We start from the raw sequence: 27,450 nt of genomic DNA, 5'->3' as shown, positions 1-27,450 counted from the left end.
CAAATCCAGGTGTGAAAGACTTGTTGCATATTTCCCAAAAAGACTCCTGGCTGTATTAGATCAAAAGGGGGCTTCTACTAAATACTGAGCAAAGGGTCTGAATACTTAGGACCATGTGATATTTCAGTTTTTCTTTTTTAATAAATCTGCAACAATGTCAACAATTCTGTGTTTTTCTGTCAGTATGGGGTGCTATGTGTACATTCATGAGGAAGAAGAATGAACCTAAATGATTTTAGCAAATGGCTGCAATATAACAAAGAGTGAAAAATTTAAGGGGGTCTGAATACTTTCCGTACCCACTGTATGTAGCTGTTGTACAGGGATTTTTGTACTTAAAAAATATCATCCACTAGAGTTGCAGACAGTAATGCATCTAGTTCATACCGGGATGGGTAGTAGCCCAAATACTAGGGGTCTCACCCCTTAGGTTCTGTTTCTGCTGGTGCGACTTGTCATGAGACCTTCCTGGTCCTGTGTGACTAAGGGCTGCAGCGACTCTAATCCAACAGGTGCCTGCACCACCCTGACATGCCCTCTAGTCAGAGTGCAATATCAGATCAAAAAATTGCATTAAAAATGCGTATCCAAGTCGCATTGCAAAGTCGCACTATAAATAGCGTGACTTTTTTTTTTTTTTGCTTTAGAAATGTGTAGCTTGCTCAGTGGCAGCAGTGCTGTAAGAGATTCTGTGTCTAAGGCTGGATACACACTATACAACCCTTGTTGTCAGATTTTCCTTCAGATTTACCTTTTCTATGTAGTGCAAGGGCCCGCCTGATTGCACACGAATTGAAAGTGTCTAGATCTGGCCTCATATCTGGATTTTGGTAAGTCCGAAGGAAAAAAATCGAAAGAAAATTGCACAGTGCGTATAGCCCATTACAGGTGCCACTCATTCACTAGAATTACCCCTATTGAAGTTGAAAGGCTCACAGCATCTCCTGACTACCAGGAAGCTGTGGCAAGGGTCTAGCTGAAGTTTTGTTGGGGGGTTGGGATGGTGCTTGTTTCTCGGATCTTAAGAGTGCAGCTTCTGGGTTTTTTTGTTCCCAGGGTTAAGGAAACAGATAGTATCACCCTATTAAGGGAGGGAGTACAACAACAAGCCGAGAAAACCATCTGGCTGCAATCAGGGATCTGCTGCTAAGCTCCCCAGGTAAAAGGAGGTATGCACTATTGTTGTCTTTTTCTCCTTCTTACCACGGCCCCAGGTTTGCTTAACTATCCTCCTGAACACATGAAAGGAGGGATCTTACATTGAACCTGAGGCCTTTTTATTAGCCAGCCTAATATCCTATATATATATATATATATAATAATAATATAACATAATATTGGGGATTTTGCAGGAGAAGAGGAAATCACCACTATATCACTCTTCCTGCTCATAGCTGGGAAACTCTTTAACAGCCAATTAAATACCCCATCTGGGGATTGCGCAGGAAAAAAGAGGAAATCACCACCACATCGCTCTTCCTGCTCACAGCAAGTTTTTTGGCTACAGGTCTCGCTGAGGGAACATATGGGAGCTTACCAAGGATTAGGCTTAATGCTGGTATCAGTCCCAAAAACAGTCAAGGAAACATGGCACTTACCTGGTTCCGACTGAGTTACCTGTAGCCACCTGAACCGACCTTCCCTCCTCCTCTCATGAGGTGGGTTGCGGCAGGCATCCTTGCTTTGCAGCTGTCCGGGCTCCTGTAGCCTGGGAGTCTGCTTTCCCGCTAGCAAGCGGGTCCGGCGTCTCCTCCACACTTTTCCTCTTCCGCGGCTGCGCTCTGACGCTTCGGAAGTTCGGTTTCAGGATGAGGCATGAGGCACCCGTCTGGCAGGCTTTTCAAAAAACCTTCTGTGGAGGAGAGCTGCTGGCGCCGGAGACAAGCCTGGAGGAGCTTGAAGAGACCATTCTACTGGACCCAATGTCTGCCGACAGATAGTCTTCTTGCCAATTCTCTACCCCTGGAAAATGCACAGCAAAGAGGGCCGGTACATAACGTTCTGCCTACCTAAAGATGCCGGCCACTTCCCGGACCACCAGGCCACTCTTTGTGCCCCCTAGATTATTGACATATGCCACAGCCGTAGCATTGTCCGATTGTATCCTCACAGGGCATCCCTGCAGACGATCTGTCCATTGAAGACAGTCTGATCACCCGAATTTCTAGGATGTTGATTGGCAACCTGGACTCTTCCCGAATCCAGACACCTTGGGCCGAACACACTCACAAGAGACCTCCCCATCTGGACAGACTGGCATCCATGGTCATTATAGTCCAATACAGAGGAAGGATTTTCCCAGATGTAAAGCCAGGGAACAGAGCCACCTCAAACCCAGACTCAACAGAATCAGATTTCCAATGACAGCGGATTCTTGTTCCATTAGATCAGAATCTCCCTCTGGTGTGGAACTGTGCAAACAGAACCGCCTCAAAGGTGGAGACCATCAGACCCAGTACTTGCATGCAAGTCCTGAGTGATGATCGATGGTTGGAGCTGGAACAGCATCCTGTAGCTTCAGAAGCTTTTATCTGAGGAAGAAACATCCAGGCTGACGCTAAATCCAAGTAGTCCAGCTTTGGGGATGGAGACAGTGCTGATTTCTAAAAATCCAGTGTCCATCCGAACTCCTGCAGAGTTTGCACGGTAATGTACCAGTTGGCTTCTAGAGCCGAGGAAGACTCTGCACACAGCAGCAGATTGTCCAGGTAACCTAGTACCGCATTCCCCTTCTGCTGTAGCAAGGCCAGAACTGGGGCCAAAACCTTTGTGAACACTCGAGGAGCTGAAGCGAGAACAAAGGGTAACGCCACAAATTGAAAGTGCTCCTTGCCCATGGCAAAACAAAGAAAACGCTGATGCACCACATATATTGGTATATGAAGAGAAGGTGTCCTTGAGAACGATAGAGGCCAGCAGATCTCCTTAATGCAGGAAAGCTACTACTGTGCGGACTCCATCTAAAATTTCTGAACCCGCACAAAGCGGTTCAGAGCCTTGAAATCCAAGATCAGATGAACCTTCCTTCCTTCCTTGGAACTGCAAACAGATTTGAATAAAAACCTTGGCAACATTCTGAATGGAACTGGCACAATAACTGCTTGTGCTAACAGGTCCTGCACTGCTCTGTAGAGGCCCTGCAGCCATTCTGGAGACAGGCGTAAGTTGGAAGGAAAGGACCAAAACTCAATCTTGTAACCAAACCGAATCAGTTTGTGGATCCATTTGTCCTTAATGAGCAAGGTCCACGGATCTGGAAAGAAGCAAAGACATCCCCCCACCCCAGACACGGATGAGGGCACCCCTTTAGGCTGGGAAAGACTTGTCTGCTGAACCAGAAATGCCCACTTAGGACTTACCATTCCAGGGCCTCTTGGAGCCTCCCACAGAGTTATGGTTGGATCTCAAGCCCTGCGGACCAGCCGGATGAAAGGGCCGCTTGTGAGCCGAAAAGAAAGGACCCCGCTTACAAGGAGGCTCCTTGCCCTTCTGCAGAAGCAATATACTCTTGCCTCCCGTAAGGCCCTTAATAATCTCTTCCATAGAGGCACCGAACAGACGGTCACCTACAAAAGGAAGATCAGTCAGTACATAGTTGGTGAGGTTGAAAAAAGACATCAGTCTATCTAGTACAATGTATGATGTGTGTGTGCCTTTACTGTTAACCGTACATCGTAGACCTCTGTATGTTGTGGTCATCTAATACTTTTTTGAAACTGTCGATGCTCCCTGCTGATACCACTGCTTGTGGAAGAGAATCCCACATCCTTACCGCTCTGGCAGTAAAGAACCTCTTTACGTAGATTAAGGATAAACCGCTTTTCTTCTAGTTTTAGTGAGTTCCCCCATGTCTTATTGTATTCCCTTTATCTGAAAAGTTTGTTCCTCATGCTATGGTCACCAGTACAGTATTTTTACATTGATATTATATCCCCTCTCAAGTGTCTCTTCACCAGAGAGAATACTCTTAATGCTTGCAGTCTTTCCTCATAGCGGATGTCCTCCATTCCCCTAATTCTCTCTCCAGTTCCAGCACATTCCTTCTGAGGACCGGTGCCCAGAACTGGACAGCATATTCAAGATATGGCCGGGCCAGAGTCTTGTAAAGTGGGAGAATAATCTCTTTAAAAACATGCCAGTATTCTGTTGGTTTTTGCTTGCAGCGGCTTGGCATTGCATGCCACTGCAAAGCCTGTTGTCCACTACAACCCCCAGGTCCTTTTCCATCTTAGATTCACCCAGAGGTTCCCCCCCAAACGAGTAGCTTGTGCTCGTATTTCTGACACTCAAGTGGAATACTTTACATTTTTCAACATTAAACCTCAGCTGCCATGTAGTTGCCCATCCCATTATTTTGTTCAGGTCTGCTTGTAAGGTTACAACATCCTGTGTAGATATTGGCTTGCTTTGCATCATCCGCAAATCCCAAGATTGTACTGGATATTACATCCTCTAGGTCGTGTATGAATAAATTAAACAGGAATGGTCCCAGGACAGATCCTTGGGGGACCCCACTTTCCAGACCCACCCAATCAGAGTATGCCCCATTTATTACCACCCTCTGGAACCGCCCCTGGAGCCAGTTCTCAATCCTGGTACTCAGCCTATGGTCCATACCCACGTACCTTAGTTATTACAGTAAGCGTTTGTGGGGAACTGTGTCAAATGCCTTTGCAAAGTCCAGATATACCACATCCACAGGCCTTCCTTTATCTATCCACAGGCCTTCCTTTATCTAGATGGCAGCTTACTTCTTCATACCTTTTTAAAAGCCTGGTCAGCTGACCAGTACTTCAACCAGATCATGTGACGAAGGATCACTGCCGTTACAGAAACCCTGTTGGCCAAGGGGGCTACATCCAGGGATACATCACAAATATACTGTAACCCTTAGATCAACTGATCCGCCGGGTCCACCAGCTCAGAAGGGTGTTGACTCCCCTCCAGATCCTGGCACGAAATCCGTTAAGGTCTGGGATAACAAGGTGATAGCCACAGTGAAAAAGGTACCGGACCAGAGCCTCAGCTCTTTTGTCCATAGGGTTCTTAAAAGACGGGGAATCTTCCACCGGCAAAAGTGTGGCCTTATTTAGCCTGGAAACCTGAGAGTCCACCGCCAGACTCCTTAAAAGAGACTCCTTAAAAGAGAATCCTTAAAAGAGACTCCTTAAAGGGATATCTCCTAGCAAAATACTTAGAAATGCCAACCATGCGTTTCGGGGAACCCCTCTGACTAGTGACAATCTCGTCAAAATAGGCAGGAAATTGAAAAACCTTGGAAGATTTGCGGGTGCCAAATTGCTCTGGCGTCGCCGACTCAACAGGAGCCGAGTCCTCCAACTTTAAAGTTTCCCGCACTGATACAATCAGGGCCTCCACCAGCACATTTTCATGTGCGGCTGCAGAGGACGACGACTCATCCTCACTATTCAGTATACTCAGCGTGCATGGACTCGGACCCAATGGGCTAACTCTTGTTCGCGGCGGCCAAATCCCCATCAGAATCTGAGGAAGCAGAGGATACAGGTGAAAGGGGCGCTTCTTGCCAGGTCTCCTTTGCAGGGCCATTTCTACTTTGGCTACTAGCGACTGCAGGGCTCCTGTCAGGGCCGCCAGGGCGGACTGAGACCCAGAAGGTCCCCCAGCTTCTAGTGGATCGGGTGGGGAAACATGCTTTTTAAAAAAAAAAAAAAAAAAGGCCCCTTTTCTTGTAGGAGGCCCCTCCCCCCTACAAGAAACAGCGCACCTGTGGTGCTTTACACAGCAGAGGAAGGATATATATACCCCCCAAGACTTCCCACACGAGCTGGAGAGCGCCAAAATGATCTGCCATGCTGCAGGATAAGGAAACTCTGACCTGACACTAGAGGCCCCCGCAGCCTCAGCACTGCATCAGACTACAGGAAAATGGCCATTGAAATTCTATGGGGAAACAAAAAACATGGCAGCTGGAGTACACAAACATGGCCGTCGAAGCCAGGAATACAGAGATCATGGCAAAATGGCGGCACCACGCGGTGCTGCACAAGACTCTGGACCCCACGGAAAATTTCACAGACCCCAGGAGGGGATCCCCCGGGGACCCCCCCCCCCCCCGCAGTATCTAGGTACAGATGCCCCCTATATAGCGGCCGACAGCAGCATCCCCCACCACTCCTCCAACCCAGTACCATGCAACCCCCCTACCCAATTTCACCCATGCAGGGTCGGTGGGGACAGGGGCAAGATGAGGGCACCAACTTAGGGGGGAACCCCGCAAAAGGAGAAGGGGGATGCACAAGGGGGAGGAAGGACACAAGGAGGGGCCTACCATTCTCGGGGGGGGGGGGGGGGGGGGGGAGGGCCGCGACCAACCCAGCAATTCCGCAGGAAAGGAGGGGGGACACTACTCACCATATCACGGTCACAAGGCGGGCGCCACTCCCAACAGTCAACCGCACAATCTTGGAATCTTGGAAACATTGTTTGGCCGCGACCAACCCAGCAATTCCGCAGGAAAGGAGGGGGGACACTACTCACCATATCACGGTCACAAGGCGGGCGCAACTCCCAACAGTCAACCGCACAATCTTGGAATCTTGGGGTGCTGCGGCCTGAGCTACGCTGCGACTTTGGTCGTGACTTGTCGTGACCACGGCTATGCAACCTCACAAGGTGTTTCACTCGCCGGTCAGCCCCTGTCCAGTGGGGCCATGTTGTGGCAAATCTAGCACGGAGCTAATAGTTGCGTCACGCTCTTAGGCCCGACTGGGAAGAACATAAGGATCTAGGATATCCAGTGTGTCGCCCAGTCCGGCTGTTTATTGTAGTTCATACAGGAACAGTTGACTGTAATTCACACAGGAACAAAAATAAGAAAAAGTAAAAAACATTCCATTACAATAGTAAAACATGCCAGGACCGCAGATCCCAGCAGAGAGCCAGGTCCTTACTCCTGACTAGGCAGAAAAGAACTGGAGTCCTACAGCAGGAAGTGATGGTATACTCTCTAGTAATGCCCCAGGGGCGTAACCAAAAAGGTTCCATTGTCAGAAATCCTGCGAGGAACACCGGGTCTGGGAGTTTTATGGTGAAATTATGTTCTTTCCACTTCTGGATTATGGTCCAAACAGTGCTCAATGGAACATTCAGAAGTTTAGAAAACCTTCTGTAGCCAATGCTATAAGAATGTTTTGCAACAATAAGGATGCAAAGGTCTTGAGAGCTCTTTGCTTTTACCTATCATGAAATGTTTCTTGTGTACCACCTTAGTAATAAGGCAACTTTTTATAGGCCATCAGTTGAGACTGAATAAGCGGATATTAATTTGCATTGACAAGGGGCATGACTGCCTTCTAATTACTGATTGATTTCAGCTGGTGTCCTGGCTTTCCATGCCTTTTTGCACTTCCCTTTCTTCATGCATTCAATACTTTTTTCTTGTCAATCCATTTTATTACACGTAACTAATTCCGAATTTATTTGTTTTGGTTTCTTTGTATGTATGGATTGCATGGGTTACCAACGTGTGGTGAAAATGTCATGTCAATATCACCTTTAGAAATATCTTTACCTAAATGGTGATGTGGTTAATACTAATTATACCCGCTGTATACAGGTACCAAATCTTGTAGATTCAACTCAATTCTCTTTGATTGAGGAGTAATGATTTGGGGGGATTAAAAAAATATAAAAAGTTACTAGAGAGGGTCCAATAAAATTAAGTCGCTGAATCAACAAGAAAAAGTGGATTTATCAGATGAATTCGTACCAACAGTCTAAACAGAAATTTCGACCTAAATTGCTTTATTTAAGACTTAAAGTGATTGTAAAGTCTTTTTTCTAAAAAAAAAAACATGTTATACTTACCTCCACTGTGCAGTTGGTTTAGCACAGAGCAGCCAGGACCATTCTCTTCTCGGGTCCCTCGCTGCTGCTCCTGGCCCCTTCCTCCTGTCAAGTGCACCCACAGCAAGCAGGTTGATAAGGGGGCACCCGAGCAGCAGCTCAGTGTATCCATTCAGACACGGAGCTGCAGTACAGCCCCACCCCCTCTCTCCCCTGATTAGCTGACATTGACAGCTGCGGGAGCCAATGGCTCCGGGGCTCTGTCCCAGCCAATAAGGAAGGAGACTCCTAGACGACCAAGGGACTCGTGGACATGGCTGGACAGAGAAGGACCTCAAGCTAAGTATAAGGGGGTGCTGGGGCGGCTGCTACACCCAGAAGGTTTTTTTATCTCAATGCATAGAATGCATTAAGATAAAAAACCTTCTGCCTTTACAACTCCTTTAAGTTTAGGTTGGTGTAAGGATACATTTTATATATACTGTTTAGTACTTATGAGTTGGTTTATTTTATTTTTTACTAATATTTTTTTATATATTATATAAATTTAAGATTCTTATTAGTTTTAAGATAATTTAAAATGACATTTAATGTGTGAGCTAAATGTAATAGGTATTTAAAACTACTTATCAAAAATATTTTTAATATCAAAAAATAAATTCATATTGCATTTTTTATTTTAAAGGTGTTACTTGTTAGTATTGTCATTGATTGTAATAACTAATCCCAGTTTTGATAACTTATTGTAAAAGAGAAGCATCAGCATGCTGTGTGTGTTATATTTTGTTCTAGATCACACTTTTAATGTATTAGCCCTATTCTGTTAATTTTATTTGCAGTAGCTATTGCCAGCTGATATATTAAGTAAAAGTATATGGCTCTATTTTTCCTGGCTTTCAGAGATAGGAGTGTTGCTTATTAGCTTAAGCTGGTCTTCAAAATGGCACCTGTAGATATTATAAATTAGTCGCCAATATTCCGGTTGTTCTTCTCTAAAATGGTGCACATTATCAAGTTGCATAGTAAGTAAGGCATAGGTGTAAATTGCATCCTTCGTGTCATGGCTCCTTTTCTCTTTGATGAAGTCACAAGTCATGTGAGGGAACCTGTCAGTAACAGGGCCATGTGACATGTCCGAAATCGGAAGTTGATGTACACACACACATGGATATCAATGCTGATCCTCAAAGTAGAACTATAGGCAAAACTTTTTTTTTTTAATTTTGAATAGAGCAAGGGAGGGTTATAATCCGTCAGATTTTTTTTTTTTTCACCATCTATGTCCCATTAAGGATATTTACCTTCACTTCCTGTCCCATAGGCAAATGGGAAGTGAGGAAATCCCTGTAAATTAAGAGAGTTCCTTGGGGACCGCCAGGTCACGAAAACTAGCATCCTGATTGGAAGATTTCCTCTCTATTACTTTTCTGGGGACAGCCCAAAATGTTAGATTGTTTTTTTACATTCAATGATACATTTTAATGATACTGGTAAACAGGACAAATAGAGGGGGGAAGATATGCTTAATGGGGGTACAGACCACAATCAAAACAAGTGTTCTAATCCCTCTCTCCTCTATCCAAATCCAACAAAAAATTTTTGCCTTTAGTTATATTTTAAAGAAGAAAATCTATACTGTTAAAGGCAGCAACGAGTGGTTTTACAAACTTTTTTAATAAAGGGATAGTTTATATTGATTTCTGCACTATGGGAAGCCATTTTATTCTTTTGGAGCGACTATTCCTGGAGGGAGAGCTGACCAAAGAGGGAAGATTGCTGACCCCACCAATTGATAAATCTGGTGAATTCCTGGATGGAATACCAGCCCTGGCATAAGGGCAAAGTGCACTGACCTTACCACTGTTCAGTTCATATATAGGGTATAAATACACACTAAATTACCAAAAATATTGGGACGCCTGCCTTTACTCGCACATGAACTTTAATGACATCCAAGTATTAGTCTGTAGGGTTCAATATTTAGTTGGCCCACCCTGTGCTGCTGTCCACAAGGTTTAGGTGTGTGTCTATGGGAATGTTTGACCATTCTTCCAGTAGCACATTTGTGAGGTCAGGCACTGATGTGGACAAGAAGGCCTCGCTCAAAGTCTCCGATCGAATTCATCCCAAAGGTGTTCCATCGGGCTCAGGACTGTACAGGCCAGTCAAATTCCTCCACTCCAAAGTAGCTCATCCATGTCTTTATGGACCTTGTTTGTGCACTGGTGCACAATCATGTTGGAACAGGAAGACGCCATCCCCAAAGTGTTCCCACAAAATTGGGAGCTCAAAATTGTCCAAAATGTCTTGGTATGCTGACGCCTTAAGAATTCCCTTCACTGGAACTAAGGGGCCAAGCCCAACCCCCTGAAAAACCCCACACCATAATCCCCCCTACACCAAATGGTTTGGACCAGTGTACAAACCAAGGTCCATAAAAACATGGATGAGCGAGTTTGGGGTGGAGGAACTTGACTGGCCTGCACAGAGTCCTGATCTCACCCTGATGGAACACCTTTTGGATGAATTAGAGCTTAGACTGTGAGCCAGGTATTCTAGTCCAACATCAGTGCCTGAGCTCACAAATGCGCTTCTGGAAGAATGGTCCAACATTCCCATAGACACACTTCTAAACCTTGCGGACACACTTCCCAGAAGAGTTGAAGCTGTTATAGCTGCAAAGGGTGGGCCAACTCAATATTAAGACTGGGATGCCATTAATGTTAATGTATGTGTAAAGGCAGGTGTCCCAATACTTTTGGTACTATAAATTACTATTATAAGGTACTAGTAAGTAAGCATTATAATTTGTTTAGATTATGTATTTATATTGATTGCATTTTCATTTGCTTTTGTTTTAGTTGAAGAAGCATTTACACAATTATATATGTAAATGTTTAATCAACTGACCGTGTACATCGATTGTTTTGCTGCGCTGCACTATTTACATATACTGTGTTAGTGGAAGTGGAAACACGACAGTGGGTTAGCAGCAACATATTTAATACACATTTTTATTGCATTTATTTTGATAGCGCATGGTATTTCTTATCTTGGTCAAATAAATAGAATTGCTTACCAGTTCCAGCAGAGCACCTTGAATGATTTGTTTCTGCAGTTCAAGCTCTTTTCTGCGCTCCATCATTGCTACCAAGCGCTTCTGATCATCTTGCTTCTGTTTGACTTTTAGAGTAGTCTCTTCCTTTGCTGTATCCATCTGAGACATACTGGGCTTAGCAAATGATGAGGTATAACTTGAGCTACTGTTGCACTCCTTACTAATATCGCTGCTGCCAATTCTAATTATTGACTTGTCTTTAAGAAATACTGGTTCTCGTCTTTCTGCTTGCTTTGTTCGCTTACTACCATAACTACTTCGCTCTTTGTCATTGCTGATCTTTGCAAGAGCTGCGTTCCCAACACTGAAGATTGTAGATGAACTAAACAGTGAATTTCCTGTTGCAGCTGAAGCAGATAGAGAACTCAGGCCTTTAAATGCTGGAGGTTTCACTGGAGTATCCTTTTTACGATTTGACTGCTGATCACCTTCTAAAATGGAAGCTATTATGTCATCTGGTTTTATGCCTCTCTTTGTCTTTACATTTTCAAATCCTGGGTACCCATTGTTTTTGTTTGTTTCTCCTTTTTGACCTTTAGCTCTTTTTTTCAGTTCATGGTTCACTGGACACTGCAATGCTTTAGGTGATTTTGGTTTTAGTGCTTCAGTTTTAATATTCTCTCTATGGCAGATTATATTTATGGGATTATAATGCTCATCAAAATCAGAATCGCTGCTGTCGGATTCATCACAGTTACCCTGGCTGCCTGATTTTAACACTCTTTGTATATTTTCAGTATTCAGCTTTTTCTTAATGCCTGCCGATGCCTGTCTAAAATTTTGATTCTTCTTTAGAGTAGGTATTTCAGATGCTGAAGCCAGTGGATTTTCAGCAACACCATAACCCTGTTTTGAATTTATACATTCAGTGTCATGTTCCCTATCATTCACAGTTTTATCATCAGCATTATTCTCAAATTCATTAGCTTCTTTTGCCAGTGTTTCCAAATCCCCTATTGTCATATCCAGTTTTAAGCAGTTCTGCATCATAGCTTTATATTCTTCATCTGAATAAAAACTACTGCTGTTTTCAGAAGCTCCAGTTTCACTGTCTGACTCTGACTTACTCATCTCACCATCTGTGGATTTGCATTCATCGTTTGTTTCATGTGAAAATGTGGACCTTTCCTTATACTTTTGTATTTTTATTGGATTGAACTTATTTTTTACAGTATCAGCTTTTGTTTTTAAATAATCACATCTTTTCTGGAGTGTTTTTGAAACAGTGATTATTTCGTCAGTATTAGCAGATTCATATTCACAGTCATCTAGAGTATCACAGGTGTAATTCATCTTTGATGTAGCTTTCTGTTTTGCGCAGCGCGTTGAGTAACTGAGCTCTGAAGAGTCATCCACTACCTCTATATTACAATCTTCAGCATATTTACCAGCTCCTCTTGTTGCAGCCTGTCTTTTAAGAACAGCTTGGAGCTCTTCCTCAGTGTCATATCCATCAGTCATGCTGTTGATGCTGCTATTCTCTAAATGATGTTTTTCTTTTGTATCAGATTGCCTTTCAGATGTTTGTATAGATGCTAAATTAATCCTTTGATCCATTTGTGCATCATCGTAGCCACCACTTAAAGGTGGAATTATGGCCGCCTTTTTTCGAAAAGACATTCGGTTTGGAAACACCCCTCTGCGTTTTCTACTGATTTCATCATCTCCTTCGAGCTGCCAAGTTAACTGGGAAACTGGTACAAGTTTAAAAGCGTCATCTATTTTTTTAATGTTATGACAATATTTTGATGGGTCATATTTTATGATGTTGAGGCAAGTTAAAGAAAAATCTGAAATATGCATAGCAAGTATAACATGAGTAGCAACAGTAAAACGCATTTCCAAGTATATTCTAGTTTAGAAACAATTCTAAACTCCTACCTGTGTGCGTGTGTGTGTATACACACACACACACACACACACACACACACACACACACACACACACACTATCTCACAAAAGTGTGTACATCCCTCACATTTTTGTAAATATTTTATATCTTTTCATGTGACAACATTGAAGAAATGACGCTGCTACAATGTAAAGTAGTGAGTGTACAGCTTGTATGTGTATAACCGTGTATATTTGATGTCCCCTGAATATAACACACAGTCATTAATGTCTGAATTGCTAGCAACAAAAGTGAGTACACCCCTAAGTGAAAATGTCAAAATTGGGCACAAAAGGGTCAATATTTTGTGTGGCCACCATTATTTTCCAGCACTGCCTTAACCGGGAGCATGGAGTTCACCAGAGCTTCATAGGTTGCCACTGGATTCCTCTTCCACTCCTCAATGATGACATCACGAAGCTGGTGGACATTAGAGACCTTGCGCTCCAATACCTTTTGTTTGAGAATGCCCCACAGATGCTCAATAGGGTTTAAGTCTGGATACATGCTTGGCCAGTCCATCACCTTTACCCTCAGTTTCTTTAGCAAGGCTGTGGTTGTTTTGGAGGTGTGTTTGTAAAATAAAGAATATAACAAAAGATATACAGATACTATTGCTATATATTTTTCATCATATGGACCAGGGATCCTCAAACTACGGCCCTCCAGCTGTTGCAGAACTACACATCCCATGAGGCATTGTAAAACTCTGACATTCACAGACATGACCAGGCATGATGGGAATTGTAGTTCCTGAACAGCTGGAGGGCCGTAGTTTGAAGACCCCTGATATGGACAGAAAGTAAAGAAAATCTAAAGCAATTTTACTCATGGATTAACATTTTTCACCCATCAAACTAAAAATTGACTATTTGAGACGTGGCCGTGCCAGGCATGTGAGCAGACTGTTCTGCATCCTGTATTTGATCCTTTCCCCGGCCTCTAAGGTATCTGACACTGCCACCAACTGCTGCAGTGGGCTCCCCTGATTACATAGATACCTTGGTCAAATGGATCACGACCAGAGGGGGGGAGAGTAAAGAAGACAGCGGCACAGGACAGTCAACATGGCACCGGAGCGGCCACTCCACAGAGAAGCACAAGGAGCACAGAGAAATCTAAAGAACCAGGAGCTAAGAGCAAGCACACCCATCCTTCAGGTAAAGAAAATGATGGAGATATACTTCTCTATGCCAAAAAGCGGTCTCTGTGACAAGGGATGGAGGAGGTGGAAGGAGAAAGCTCTAACACCATGAATATACAGTATCTCACAAAAGTGAGTACACCCCTCACATTTTTGTAAATATTTTATAGCTGTTCATGTGACAACACTGAAGCAATAAAAAAACTTGCTACAATGTTAAGTAATTGAGTGTACAGCTTGTTTAGCAGTGTAAATTTTCTGTCCCCTCAAAATAACACACAACTATTAATGTCTAAACCCGCTGGCAACAAAAGTGAGCACATCCCTAAGTGAAAATGTCCTAATTGGACCAATTCGCCATTTCCCCTCCCTGGTGTCATGTGACTCGTTAGTGTTACAAGGTCTCAGGTGTGATGGGGAGCAGGTGTGTTAAATTTGGCGTTATCGGTCTCTCTCATACTGGTCACTTGGAGTTCAACATGGCACCTCATGGCAAAGAACTCTCTGAGGATCTGAAAAAAAATAATTGTTGCTCTACATAAAGATGTCTTAGGATATAAGAAGATTGCCAAGACCCTGAAACTGAGCTGCAGCACATTGGCCACAGCGCTTTAAGAGGACAGGTTCAGATGGTGTCAAGCGTGTATGGTGGCAACCAGGTGAGGAGTACAAAGAAAATTAGGTCTTGCCTACAGTCAAGCATGGTGGTGGGAGTGTCATGGTCTAGGGCTGCATGAGTGCTGCCGACACTGGGGAGCTACAGTTCATTGAGGAAACTATGAATGTCAACATGTACTGTGACATACTGAAGCAAAGCATGATCCCCTCCCTTCAGAGACTGGGCCGCAGGGCAGAATTCCAACATAATGACCCCAAACACACCTCCAAGACTACCACTGCCTTGCTAAAGATGCTGAGGGTAAAGGTGATGGACTGGCCCAGCATGTCTCCAGACCTAAACCCTATTGAGCATCTGTGGGGCATTTTGAAACAGAAGGTGGAGAAGGTGGAGGCACTCAAGAACTCTAACATCCACAAACTCCATGATGTCATCAAAAAGGAGTGGAAGAGGACTCCAATGGCAACCTGTCAAGCTCTGGTGAACTCCATGCCTAAGAGGGTTTAGGCAGTGCTGGAAAATAATGGTGGGCACACAAAATATTGACACTTTGGGCCCAATTTTGATGTTTTCACTTAGGGGTTATCACTTTTATTGCCAGTGGTTTAGACATTAATGGCTGTGTGTTGAGTTATTTTGAAGGGACAGCAAATTTACACTGTTATACAAGCTGTACACTCACTACTTTACATTGTAGCAAAGTGTCATATCTTCAGTGTTGCCACATTAAAATGTAATAAAATGTTTACAAAAATGTGAGGGGTGTACACACTTTGTGAGATACTGTATATGCTGCTATATCCTGATCAGCTAGCAATTCCAGAGGAGTTACATGAGGGAGAAGATCAACCTATATTAAGCCAGATCCTGCAGGCAGTACAGAAATGTACAGCATCAGTTAACACAGTGAAAGATCATTTGGGATGCCTGACTGAAGAAGTAGCTCTTATTTGCCAAGATTTGCAAAAGATTTGTGTAAGAACCACAGCTGTAGAGAGTCGCATTAGCGATTTAGAGGATAAGCTACCACCGCTGATTAATGAATTCCGCTCTACTGCAGGGTTCGCACATGAAAAGAACGATAAAACGGACGATACTGAATGCAGATTGCGACCCAACAATAACGGAATTTTTGTAAAATCTTAACTGTAAAATTCCTTTCTCTGAGTCCTCCGACAGTCGCCGCCTCTTCATATTCGTCACAATGGGGTATTAGACTTTGCTCCGAAGGAGTAGCTAGGCAACAGAATATGTTAACATTAAAGCTTTTAACATATCCCACCCTCAAGGGGTGGTCCCCTCAGTCAATACCCTCCTACTTCCTGCAACCATATCTCAGTTTCAGTGGAATAGCAGTAGAGTATACAGCCAAACCCCAAAAGAGGGGCGGGGGCAGCGACTGTCGGAGGACTCAGAGAAAGGAATTTTACAGGTAAGATTTTACAAAAATTCCGTTTTCTCTTACGTCCTCCGACAGTCGCCGCCTCTTCATATTCGTCACAATGGGGACGTCCCAAAGCAGTGCAAACATGAGGGGTGGGAAAAGCATCCGCGCCGTAAGGCAACGCAGTCTCCGCATCAAAGAAAGGAACCTTACCAAAGGAAGGAAACCAGCTGGGCAACAGGAAAAAAATTGCTCAACAGGAGCAACAACCCAGGAAAAAACAAAGAACCAGGGGATAAAAACCTATCCCAACAGCCAGAGGTCCCAACAAGGGACCCTAGGGAACTGCCGCACTAAGAACCTTGCGGCCAAAGGAAGCATCCGCCGATGCCTGAACATCTACCTTGTAGAATTTTGTGAAAGTGTGCACGGTCGACCAGGCCGCCGCCTTACACACCTGGGCTACAGAAGCCCCATGACGACAGGCCCAAGATGTACTCCGAGATCTAGTAGAGTGCGCCTTCACAGGCACAGGGGGAACCTTCCCCTGCAAAGCATATGCCTGTTCAATGGTCTGCCTGATCCATTTGGCGATGGTAGAGGCCGACGCCGCCATGCCCTTCCGAGGACCCTCTGGAAGAACAAACAAAGAGTCCGTCTTTCGAAAAGACTCAGTCGATTTAAGGTAAACCCTTATCGCCCGAACAACATCCAAAGAATGTAGACTCACCTCCTTTGGATGTTTAGGCTTCGCGCACAGCGAAGGCAAGACAATATCCTCATTAAGATGGAATTCCGAAACTCGCTTCGGAAGAAAAGAAGGATTAGGTCGCAAGACCACCTTATCCAAATGAACAACCAGATACGGAGACTTGCAGGACAAAGCCGCCAGCTCCGACACTCTGCGAGCCGAAGTGATCGCAACCAAAAAGGCGACCTTTTTGGACAACATAGACAACGAGATCTCCCTGATCTGTTCAAAAGGAGCACGTTGTAACACAGATAAAACGAGATTCAAGTCCCAAGGGGGCAGAGGATCCCTCCTAGGAGGAATCAGATGCCGCACTCCCTGAACAAAAGTGCCAACCAAGGAGTTGGAAGCCACGGGACGTTGAAACAGAACGGCCAGCGCAGACACCTGATCCTTTATCGTAGCCAGCGCCAAACGCTGATCGACACCTGTTTGAAGGAAGGACAGCACTCGGGAAACCAAGTACGTGCGGGGTGAAAACCCCCTGGACTCACACCAGGCAAAATAGGCCTTCCAAGTACGGTAGTAAACCTTCCCCGAGGAAGACTTCCTCGCGTTGATCAAGGTATGAACGACCTCCGGGGAGAGACCCCTCTCCTTCAGGACCTCGGTCTCAACAGCCAGGCCGTCAAAGCCAGCGACTGTAAAGCAGGATGGTATATTGGCCCTTGAGACAGGAGATCGTCTCGAAGAGGCAGACGCCACAGGGCGTCGACCGCCAGATTCACGAGGTCTGCGTACCAGGACCGGCGAGGCCAGTCCGGTGCCACAAGAATCACAGTGCTGCGTTCCGAGTGTAACCTGCGAAGGAACCTGGACAGCAACTGAATCGGTGGAAACGCGTACATCAGCTTGTACTGATGCCACGGGGCCACTAACGCGTCCGACGCGTCTGCCCGAGGGTCGCGCGTCCTTGCCACGAACCTTCTCACCTTGTTGTTGAGACGAGACGCGAACAGGTCCACATCTGGAAGACCCCACTTCGCGCACAACATCTGGAAGACAGCCGGGTGGAGAGACCATTCCCCCTGATCCAGGGTCTGGCGACTAAGATAGTCCGCCTGCCAGTTCTCCACCCCCGGAATGTGCACCGCCGTTATCGCCGGGACATGAGTCTCGGCCCAAGTCAGAATGTCGGCCACTTCTCGAGCCGCTCGGGCACTCCTGGTGCCCCTTTGGTGGTTGATGTAGGCCACCGCCGTGGCATTGTCCGTCTGCACCCGAACCGGGCAGCCCTGCAGCCGGTCCGTCCAGCGATGAAGACAGAGATTTATCGCACGCAATTCCAGAATGTTGATCGGGAGGGAGGACTCCCCCTCCGACCAAGTTCCCTGGGCGGACAGAACGCCCAGAACACCACCCCAGCCCGACAGGCTGGCATCCGTGGTGATCACCGTCCACGAGATAGGACGAAACGACTTGCCCCTTGCCCCCGGACACCATCGGGGACTGGAGCCACCACAGAAGGTCTCTTCTGGTGCGATGACTCAACGAGATTTGAAGATCCAGAGATTGAGGTCGCCCGTCCCACATGGACAGGATCTCCGCTTGGAGACCCCGCGTGTGAAACTGGGCGAAGGGAATCGCCTCGAAGGCCGAGACCATCAATCCCAGACATCTCATGCGCGTCCGCAGAGACGAGAGCGGAACGTCCCTGAGGGACCTGACTTCCTCCCGAAGAGTTCTGAGTTTGTCTTCCGGCAGGAAGACCTTCGCCTGCACCGAGTCCAGGATCATTCCCAGGTAGGGAAGACGAACCGACGGACCCAGTGTCGACTTTGGAAAATTTATCGTCCAACCAAACTCCTGCAGAGTTTGCATCGTGACAGACAGGTCCTTCTCCAGACCCTGGCTGGTCGCAGACCGAACCAGAATGTCGTCCAGATACCCCAGGACAGAAATGCCCTGGGCTCTCAATAATGCCAGAACCGGTGCAAGCACCTTGGTGAAAACCCGCGGAGCCGAGGCGAGACCAAAAGGCAACGCCACGAACTGGTAGTGATCCTCTGCAATGGCGAATCGAAGGTACTGCTGGTGACCCTCGAAAATGGGGATGTGAAGATATGCATCCTTCAAATCGATGGAGGCCATGAATTCCCCCGAAACCAGGGCAGCCACCACCGACCGCAGGGATTCCATGCGGAACTTGCGAAACCGCACAGAGCGGTTCAGAGCCTTCAAGTCCAGAATTTGACAAACCTTGCCCTTCTTCCTGGGCACGGTGAACAGATTGGAATAAAACCCCCGAAATCTGTCCTGATGAGGCACCGGAACCACCACTCCCTGAGCCCTCAGGTCCCGCACCGCCAGGTGCAGGTCCCGTAAACGCTCCGGAGACAGCTGAAGATTTGAGGGAAAAAATCAGCTCTCCGGCCGAGAGAGAAACTCGATCTTGTAACCAGATCGAACGATCTCCTGAACCCATCTGTCCCGCACGCGGGCCAACCAGGGTTGAAGAAAACCGAGCAAGCGTCCCCCCACCCCAAAACTGGGTGAGGGCGCCCCTTCAGGCCGCACTGTTATGGGCTGCGGATCCGGACTGACCGGACTTCTGTTTCCCAGACCAGGGCTTCTTTTGAGAGCCTTGACCTTTGAACGGTTTGCCCTTGTAGTGCGACCGAAAGGCACGGAAGGACCCCTGAGGGGGCCGAAAATTAGCATGCTTCTTCCCAGAAGCCCCCTTAGCCTTGGGGAAATGGGGGCAAGAGAGTGCTCTTACCTCCGGTGATCCCCTTAATCAACACATCCAAGGACTCCCCAAAAAGGCGAGACCCATCATAAGGCAGATTGGCTAAGGTCTTACGTGAAGATTGGTCCACCGACCAACATTTTAACCAAACCAGGCGGCGAGACAACACCGCCACGCTGTGCACACGTGCAGCCAACGGGACTAAGTCCAAGTCCGCATCACACAGATACATGACACCCTGGTGGATTTGATCCACCATATCCAGGGTCGCCAGCGAGGCCGAATCGGCCACTAGGACGCGCCTAAGCATCTGCGTCTAACTTGCGACAGCCTGGGCCGCCATGAGAGAGGCAAACAGAGCCTTAAGCATAGACCCCGTAACAGAGTAAGTATGACGGGCAAGAGACTCCAATCTCCTATCCGTGGCATCACGGAACACTGGGGAATCCTCTGCAGGAATCGCAGTGGATTTGTTTAAAACCGCAATTGCGTGATCCACCGGGGGTGGCACACACCACCGTTCATCAGTGGAAGGCGAGAAAGGATAACGCAGCTTGAACCTACTTGGCACAGCAAAAGGTTTGCGTAGATTGCGCCATTGTTCCTTAACAGCGCGCTGAAAATCATCATTGCAGGGAAAAACCTGCGGCGTCCTGCGTTTTCTCTGCGTCCCATAAGCCGCCAAGGCAGCGGGGGGACACACTTCATCCTGCAAACGCAGCGTTTGTTTTATGGAAGCAATCAAGTCATCCATGATTGCAAGCTCTTCAGGCGAGCCAGGGGGAGAATTATCAACCCCTTCAACTTCAGCCTCCACCTCGGACCCCACTAGATCCAGGGAGGAGCGGGACCCCGATAAGGAGACCCCTGCCATAACAGCCCCATCACCTTCACCCTCAGAATCAGAGGAAAGAGAAACTCTGGGTCTCTTAGTAGATTGAGCAGCCACCAGCATCTGCACCTGGGCAGCAAGGCCAGCCACAATAGTGGCTAAATCCCCCCCTGGAGGGGAAACAGCGGTCCCCTGGCTATCCACCAAGGCGGTAGGAAATTTGCCCTCCTGAGAATCCATTGCCCCAATATCAAATGCCGGATAATAAAGGGTTAACTGCCCCTTTAACAAGCGCGGCGAGCGCAGCCCACCGCACCACACACAAGCACAATGAGACCCCCACAGGGACAATAAAACTGACACAGGCAATGGATAAGAAGGATATAACCTGAGGAGACCCTCGCCGCTGCTGCTGCCTCGATCGGTGTACCCAGGAGAAGAGGAAGTGATGCGACCAGGGCGCTCTATTAAAGCCTATGGGAGGCTACAAGAAAATGGCCGCCATGCATGTAGAACATGCGGCCGGAGCGAGTGTAGGCAAAATGGCGCCAAACCGCCGCTCCACAGTACAGTAATGCACACATTTTAGCCATATATAAAAAACATGGTAGATAGCCACAGCGATCGCTGTATAGTGCCCAAACATGCCACAAAACATGCCCCACAGCACACAGCTTCTCACACTGACAAAGCTGACACACATAGTGTCACACAGCCCCCCCCCCCCCCCTTTGCAGCCCACAGCATGCAGCCGAGTGATGGGGAGACAAACAGTGAGAACAGAGGCAGGTTACACAGTCCCAGACTGACACCCCCCCCAGACAGACAGGTCCCCACATAGATACACTTACCTCACAATGGCGTGGGGGACCCGCACAGGCGAACAAGCCGCTGCACGTGAGGCAGGCAGAGTCGCATACAAGACGCACAAAATGGGGGTTAAGAAACCGCACAGCGTCCAGTGAGGTAGCCACCTCACCAATCATCCCTGCACCGAACAGGGATGGGTCGTTCACTGGCTGAACGCTCGATGGCAGGCTGGGAAGCCACTGACCCACGACCTGCGACCAGGGGGGATCAGCCCGAGACCCAGCCCGCATGATCCTCTTCATCAGAAGAACTAACTAATGCTGACAAAAAGAACAGCTAAGTAAAGGTAGAGAGAAAACTCAAACAAAAAATCAAAAAAGAAGAAAGTCTGGGGCACAAAGCCCCAGCACAGAGAGAGCCAGCCACTCCTGACAAGCTAGACATTGAAACTGAGATATGGTTGCAGGAAGTAGGAGGGTATTGACTGAGGGGACCAACCCTTGAGGGTGGGATATGTTAAAAGCTTTAATGTTAACATATTCTGTTGCCTAGCTACTCCTTCGGAGCAAAGTCTAATACCCCATTGTGACGAATATGAAGAGGCGGCGACTGTCGGAGGACGTAAGAGAAATATGCATTGGGAGTTTGCCGGAAAAAGGGGAAGGCAGAGATCCTACAGAATTTGTTGAATCTTGGCTCCGCGATATAGTTGACAAAGATGCATTCTTACCTGTTTGAGGTTGAGAGGGCTCACTGTGTTCCTACTAGAGCTCTACCGGGAAACGCCCCCTTTCTCATGTTGGCACGTATTCTACACTAATCGCAACAGGCAAAAGGTGCTACGCCTGGCGAGAGAGAAATCTAATATTCGGTTTAAAGGAATAAGGTGTCATTCAAAGGCAGCGATCTAAATTTATGGATGTCAAACAATGGCTGCGACGTCTGGGGCTAATCTACGCTATGTTGTATCCAGCCCGCCTGAGAGTCACGGCTGAAGGGAGGGCGCATTTCTTTGCTATGGCTACTGCGGTGGCAGATTGGTTGGATATACATGAGCCTTCTCTTCAGCAATGAAATATAGATGACCCAGAAGCTTGAAGGATGACTCATCACTCCTTGCCCTATGGAAATTACTGATTAACCACGTATGCAGTTTTGGGAGTTTACCCCAGCCGGGGACAAGACTCCTGTTACGGAATCTTATGCTATTCATCATCTATGGCTTCACTTGACTACCCTCGACTAAGCCTGCTGAAGGCAGGGCACGGTACACACGGGAAGATGTGTGGCAAGTGTACCATGTTCTTGTTGTATTTTTGTTTGGACATGTTTAGTTTTTATACTCGCTTGTTTGATTGTTCTGAGGCACCGTTGTGAACATTCTTCTGTTCATTTTTGCCCAGAGATGTCACACTCACTTCACCATGGGTGTTATCCGATTAAGGCTGCCTATCACAAGAGATTTTCTGCATCACTGTTCCCGGAGACAAAGTGGCTGTGACGCCTTGCCGTAGTGTCAATATGTCTACAAGTGTCTCACTATGGCTGATGTTCCTGTAGTATCTTGGAATGTAAGAGGACTTGATAACCCTTTGAAAAGAGCTATGGTACCTGTAGTTCTTCGCAAATACCATCCTGCAATTTTTGGACTGCAGGAAACGCACCTTACAGGGGAATCTGAACTGCCGGCGTTATTCCTGGGTGGGCTGGGCGTATCATTCTACTCACACATGCTACTCTAGGGGAATGAGTGTTTTGGTACACAGGTCACTCAACTTCCAGGAATTTTACTTGCATATTGACTCAGAGGGGCGATATATATTTTTATATTGTAAACTGTATACTGTTATATATCTCCATAGTTCCAGTTTTAACCCATAACACACTAAAAGGGGTCATAATACACAGTCAGGCCATCAGATACCACCTAATATGTTCAAACAGAGAAAAATCTCAGAACAGAACAGACTCCTTCCATAAGGTAGGTTACAAGGACAAAACCGTCAACACAGCCTTGAAAACACAAAAGGGAAAACCTACTTCAATAGAAAATAGGAAAAAACATTTTTTGTAAGAACTTACCATAAAATTATTTTCTCTGAGTCCTCCGACAGACGCAGCCACTTCATAGTTTCCACACAAATGGGTAATGCGCCACCTACAGGAGTAGACTAGGCAGTGAAACTATTTAGAAAAACTTTTCACTAGACACACCCTTAGGGGCTGTCCCCTCAGACATCACCCCAGACACATCCAGCTTACTAATCAGTTTTGTAGGAAGCAGTGACGAAAAAAAAAAGACAACCAACCCCAAAATAGAGGGGGGGGGGGGCTGCGTCTATCAGAGGACTCAGAGAAAATAATTTTACGGTAAGTTCTTACAAAAACTCTATTTTCTCTTATGTCCTCTGACAGACAGCCATTTCTTGGTTTTCCTCACAAATAGGATGACCCAAAGCAGTGTAGGCATGAGGGGTGGGAAGAAACGCAACCAACTAAACGGTAACGATCCATCACGGCCAGAAAAAACATTTAGCCAACAGGGCAACAGAAGCTCAACCAAAAGGAGCTATCCCCAAAATGAAAATTCACCCCAGGAAGAGAAAACCAAGTCTCTTCAGCAAACAGCAGCCTGGGAAACCTTGCGGCCAAAGGAAGCATCCGAGGATGCCATTAAATCAATTTTGTAGAATTTCGTAAAAGTGTGTATGGACGACCAGGTCGCCGCCTTACACACCTGAGCCACAGAAGCCTGATGGCGAATAGCGCAAGAAGCACTCATGGCTGTAGTAGAATGTGCCCTCATAGGGAAAGGAGGAACGTGACCCTTTAGTGAATAGGCCTTAACAACCGTCTGTCTGATCCATTTGGAAATGGTTGCAGCGGAACTCCTACGAGGTCCCTCAGGAAGGAAAAACTGGGAATCAGATGTCCGAAAAGATTCCGTGGCCGACAGGTAAACCCTGGTCGCCCGGACCACATCCAGTGACTGCAGAGCAAATTCCTTGGGATGCTTGGGCTTCGCACAAAGCGAAGGCAATACAATATCTTCATTGAGGTGGAAAGCAGACACCACCTTTGGGAGAAAGGATTGGTTGGGTCGCAGAACAACCTTATCCCTATGAATGACCAGATAAGGCGAACGGCAAGACAGCGCCGCCAACTCAGACACCCTGCGAGCAGAGGTGATAGCCAACAGAAAGGCAACCTTCTGGGACAACACAGGCAGATAGACTTCTCTGATATTCTCAAAGGGAGGTCGTTGCAAAGCGGACAAAACCAAATTCAGATCCCACGGAGGCAAGGGGAATCTTCTTGGAGGAGCCAGAAGACGCACCCCTTGAACAAAGGTGCCAATCAAGGAATTTGTCGCCAAGGGACGCTGGAAGTAAATGGCCAAGACCGACACCTGACCTTTAAGTGTGCCCAAAGCCAAACTTTGCTCCACACCTTTCTGTAAGAATGAAAAGAACTTTGCCACCGAAAAGGAACGAGGATGCAACCCTTGCGACTCACACCAGGCAATATACGCCTTCCAGGTACGATGATAAATCTTCCTGGGGGTAGACTTTAGAGCCATTAACAAGGTAGGAATCAGAGAGACCTCTATCTCTCAACACCTGGCTTTAAACAGCCACGCCGTTAAAGCCAGACACCGTAAAGCAGGATGGAAGATCGGTCCTTGAGATAGCAGATCTTCCCTTGGAAGCAGCCACCAGGGAGGCTCGACGACCATCCTTACGAGGTCCGCGTACCAAGACTGGCGAGGCCAGTCTGGGGCCACCAGAATCACCTGCAGCTGTTCCAACGCCAATCTGCGGAGGAACTTGGACAAATGTTGAATCAGAGGAAAGGCATAAATCAGCCAAAACTGGTGCCAAGGCACCACCAACGCATCCGTGTCGTCTGCCAGAGGATCTCAAGCCCTGGCCACGAACCTTTCCACCTTTGTTGAGACGAGATGCGAACAGATCTACGTCCAGTGTCCCCCACCAGGCACACATTAGACGAAACACCTCAGATGCAGGGACCATTCCCCCTGATCCAAGGACTGACGACTCAAATAGTCCGCCTGCCAGTTCTCCACTCCAGGAATGTGAACAGCGGAGAGAGCTGGAACGTGCGCCTCAGCCCAAGTGAGAATCTCGGCCACTTCCCTGGCCGCCCGGGCACTCCTGGTGCCCCCTTGGTGATTGATGTAAGCCAGAGCCGTGGCATTGTCGGTCTAAACCTGAACCGGGTGACTGTGCAACCGAAACACCCAATGGAGCAGGCAGAGTTTGATCGCCCTGAGCTCAAGAACATTTATCGGCAAGTTAGATTCCTCCCTTGACCACACACCTTTTGGCACAAAGAGTGCTTAGAACTCCACCCCAGCCCATCAGGCTGGCATCCGTGGTGATCACTGTCCACAACAGCGGCAGAAAAGACTTGCCCTGGCTCAGAGCAGGAGACAGAAGCCACCACGAAAGCTCCGACCTCGTGAGACGGCTCAAACGAAACCATGCTGTCCAAGGACGGAGAGTCCTTGTGTGAAACTGGGCAAACGGAATCGCCTCGAAGGCCGACACCATCAGCCCCAGGGACCACATGCAGGTCTGCAGGGAGGAGAAATCGCTGTCCCTGAGGACGCTGATCTCGCCCTGCAAGGTCTGAAGTTTGTCCTCTGGAAGGAAAACCTTTGCTTGAGCGGAGTCCAAGACCATGCCCAGATAATGCAGATGCACTGACAGGGTCAGTTCCGACATCTGGACGTTGATGGTCCACCCGAACTCCTGGAGCGTCTGAACCGTGACTGTCAGATCGCCCGACAAAGTGTCACACGAGCTCGCCCGTAGCAGGAGATTGTGCAGATAACCGAGGACCGCAATCCCCTTCTTGCGCAGCATAGCCAGCACCGGGGCCAAAACCTTGGTGAAGACCCTGGGAGCCGAAGCTAGACCAAACGGTAATGCCACAAATTGAAAATGCTCCTCCGCCACAGCAAAGCGGAGAAACCGCTGGTGACCCTCGTAGATAGGGATGTGTAGGTATGCATCCTTTATGCATCCTTTAAAATCGATGGAGGCCAGAAAATCCCCCTGATTTAAAGACGCCACCACCGACTGGACGGATTCCATCCGGAACTTCTGCACCCCCACAAAGCGCTTCAGCGACTTGAGGTCCAGAATAGGATGCACCTTGCCCTCATTCCTGGGCACCGTGAACAGGTTGGAGTAGAAGCCTTGAAACCTGTCCCGCTGAGGAACCAGAACAATAACGCCCTGTGTGAGAAGATCTTGCACAGCCCCCTCGAGATCCTTTAAACGGTCCGGGGACAGACGGAGATTCGATGGAAAGAACCTGTCTGCTGGACAAGATCGAAATTTGATCTTGTACCCTGTACGAATCAGTTTGTGAACCCATTTATCTTGAATCAGAAACGTCCAGGGTTCCTGAAAGTAAGGCAGACCTTCCCCACACCCCTGACCCGGGTGAGGGCGTCCCTTCATGTGGAGAAAGACTTGGACGCAGCAACGGACTGACCGGCCTTAGGCTTACCTGACCAAGCCTTCTTGTTGCCGCCGGTTTACCTTTTTCCTGTGTCCCTAAAGGCACGAAAAAGCCCCTGGTGAGGGCGCCTTACCCTTCTTGGACTGGGGCAGAAGAGTACTCTTACCCCAGTAAGACCCTTGATCATTTCATCCAAGGAGTCCCCAAAAAGGGGAGATCGGACACGTCTTCTTAGAGGCTTTGTCTGCCGACCAGCTCTTCAGCCAGATCATGTGGCGAATTGCAATCCCCACCGCAGACAATCTTGCTACCAGGGGAGCCTCATCCAGGGCCGCGTCACACAGATACACCATGGCCTGGGCCATTTGGTCTGTAAGCTCGATGAGAGTTGGAGGAACCGACTCCGCCAGCAGGTTGCTCTTAAGCACCTTAATCCATTCCATGACCGCCTGAGAGGCCAGCACGGAAGCGAACACAGGCTTGTGGAGCGAGCCCGCCACCAGCACTTGAAAGATTCCAGGCGCCTGTCTACCGGGTCCTTTAACACCGGGGAGCCCTCCACGGGAACCACCGTGGATTTATTCAGCCGGGACACAGTGTGGTCCACTTTAGGTGACACTATCCAATGAGTGGAAACTGAGTCTGCAAAAGGGTAGCGGCGCCGAAAATGCTTAGCACTGCCAGCATATGCTTAATGCACCGCCATTGCTCGTTCACGGTCTCGTGAAACTCCTCAGGGCAAGGGAAAACCTGAGCCGACTTCTGGGCTTTGCAGGAGCCTAAGACAACCCGCTTTCCTGACTGTGTGGGCTCATCAATCTGCAAAGTCTCCCTGACGGAGCGAATGAGTGCTTCTACCAAAGCTCGGTCCCGTGCTGCAGCTGAGGACGAC

At 47.4% G+C, this 27,450-nt stretch overlaps 1 protein-coding gene across 1 annotated transcript in view; it reads right to left on the bottom strand.

Moving 5' to 3' along the window:
• Nucleotides 1-27,450, bottom strand: part of NOL8 (nucleolar protein 8) — a 559,501-nt gene that overhangs the window by 416,398 nt on the left and 115,653 nt on the right. The window contains exon 6 of the mRNA XM_082265109.1: nt 10,907-12,712. Within this exon, the coding sequence (XP_082121235.1) occupies nt 10,907-12,712 (1,806 nt within the window). The remainder of the gene's footprint in view (nt 1-10,906; nt 12,713-27,450) is intronic.

The sequence above is a fragment of the Pelophylax lessonae genome (genome assembly GCF_965119305.1).
Source record: "Pelophylax lessonae genome assembly, chromosome: 8".
Classification (NCBI taxonomy): domain Eukaryota; kingdom Metazoa; phylum Chordata; class Amphibia; order Anura; family Ranidae; genus Pelophylax; species Pelophylax lessonae.
Note: the sequence above shows the minus strand (reverse complement) of the source record. Positions and strands in the feature narration are given on the sequence as shown.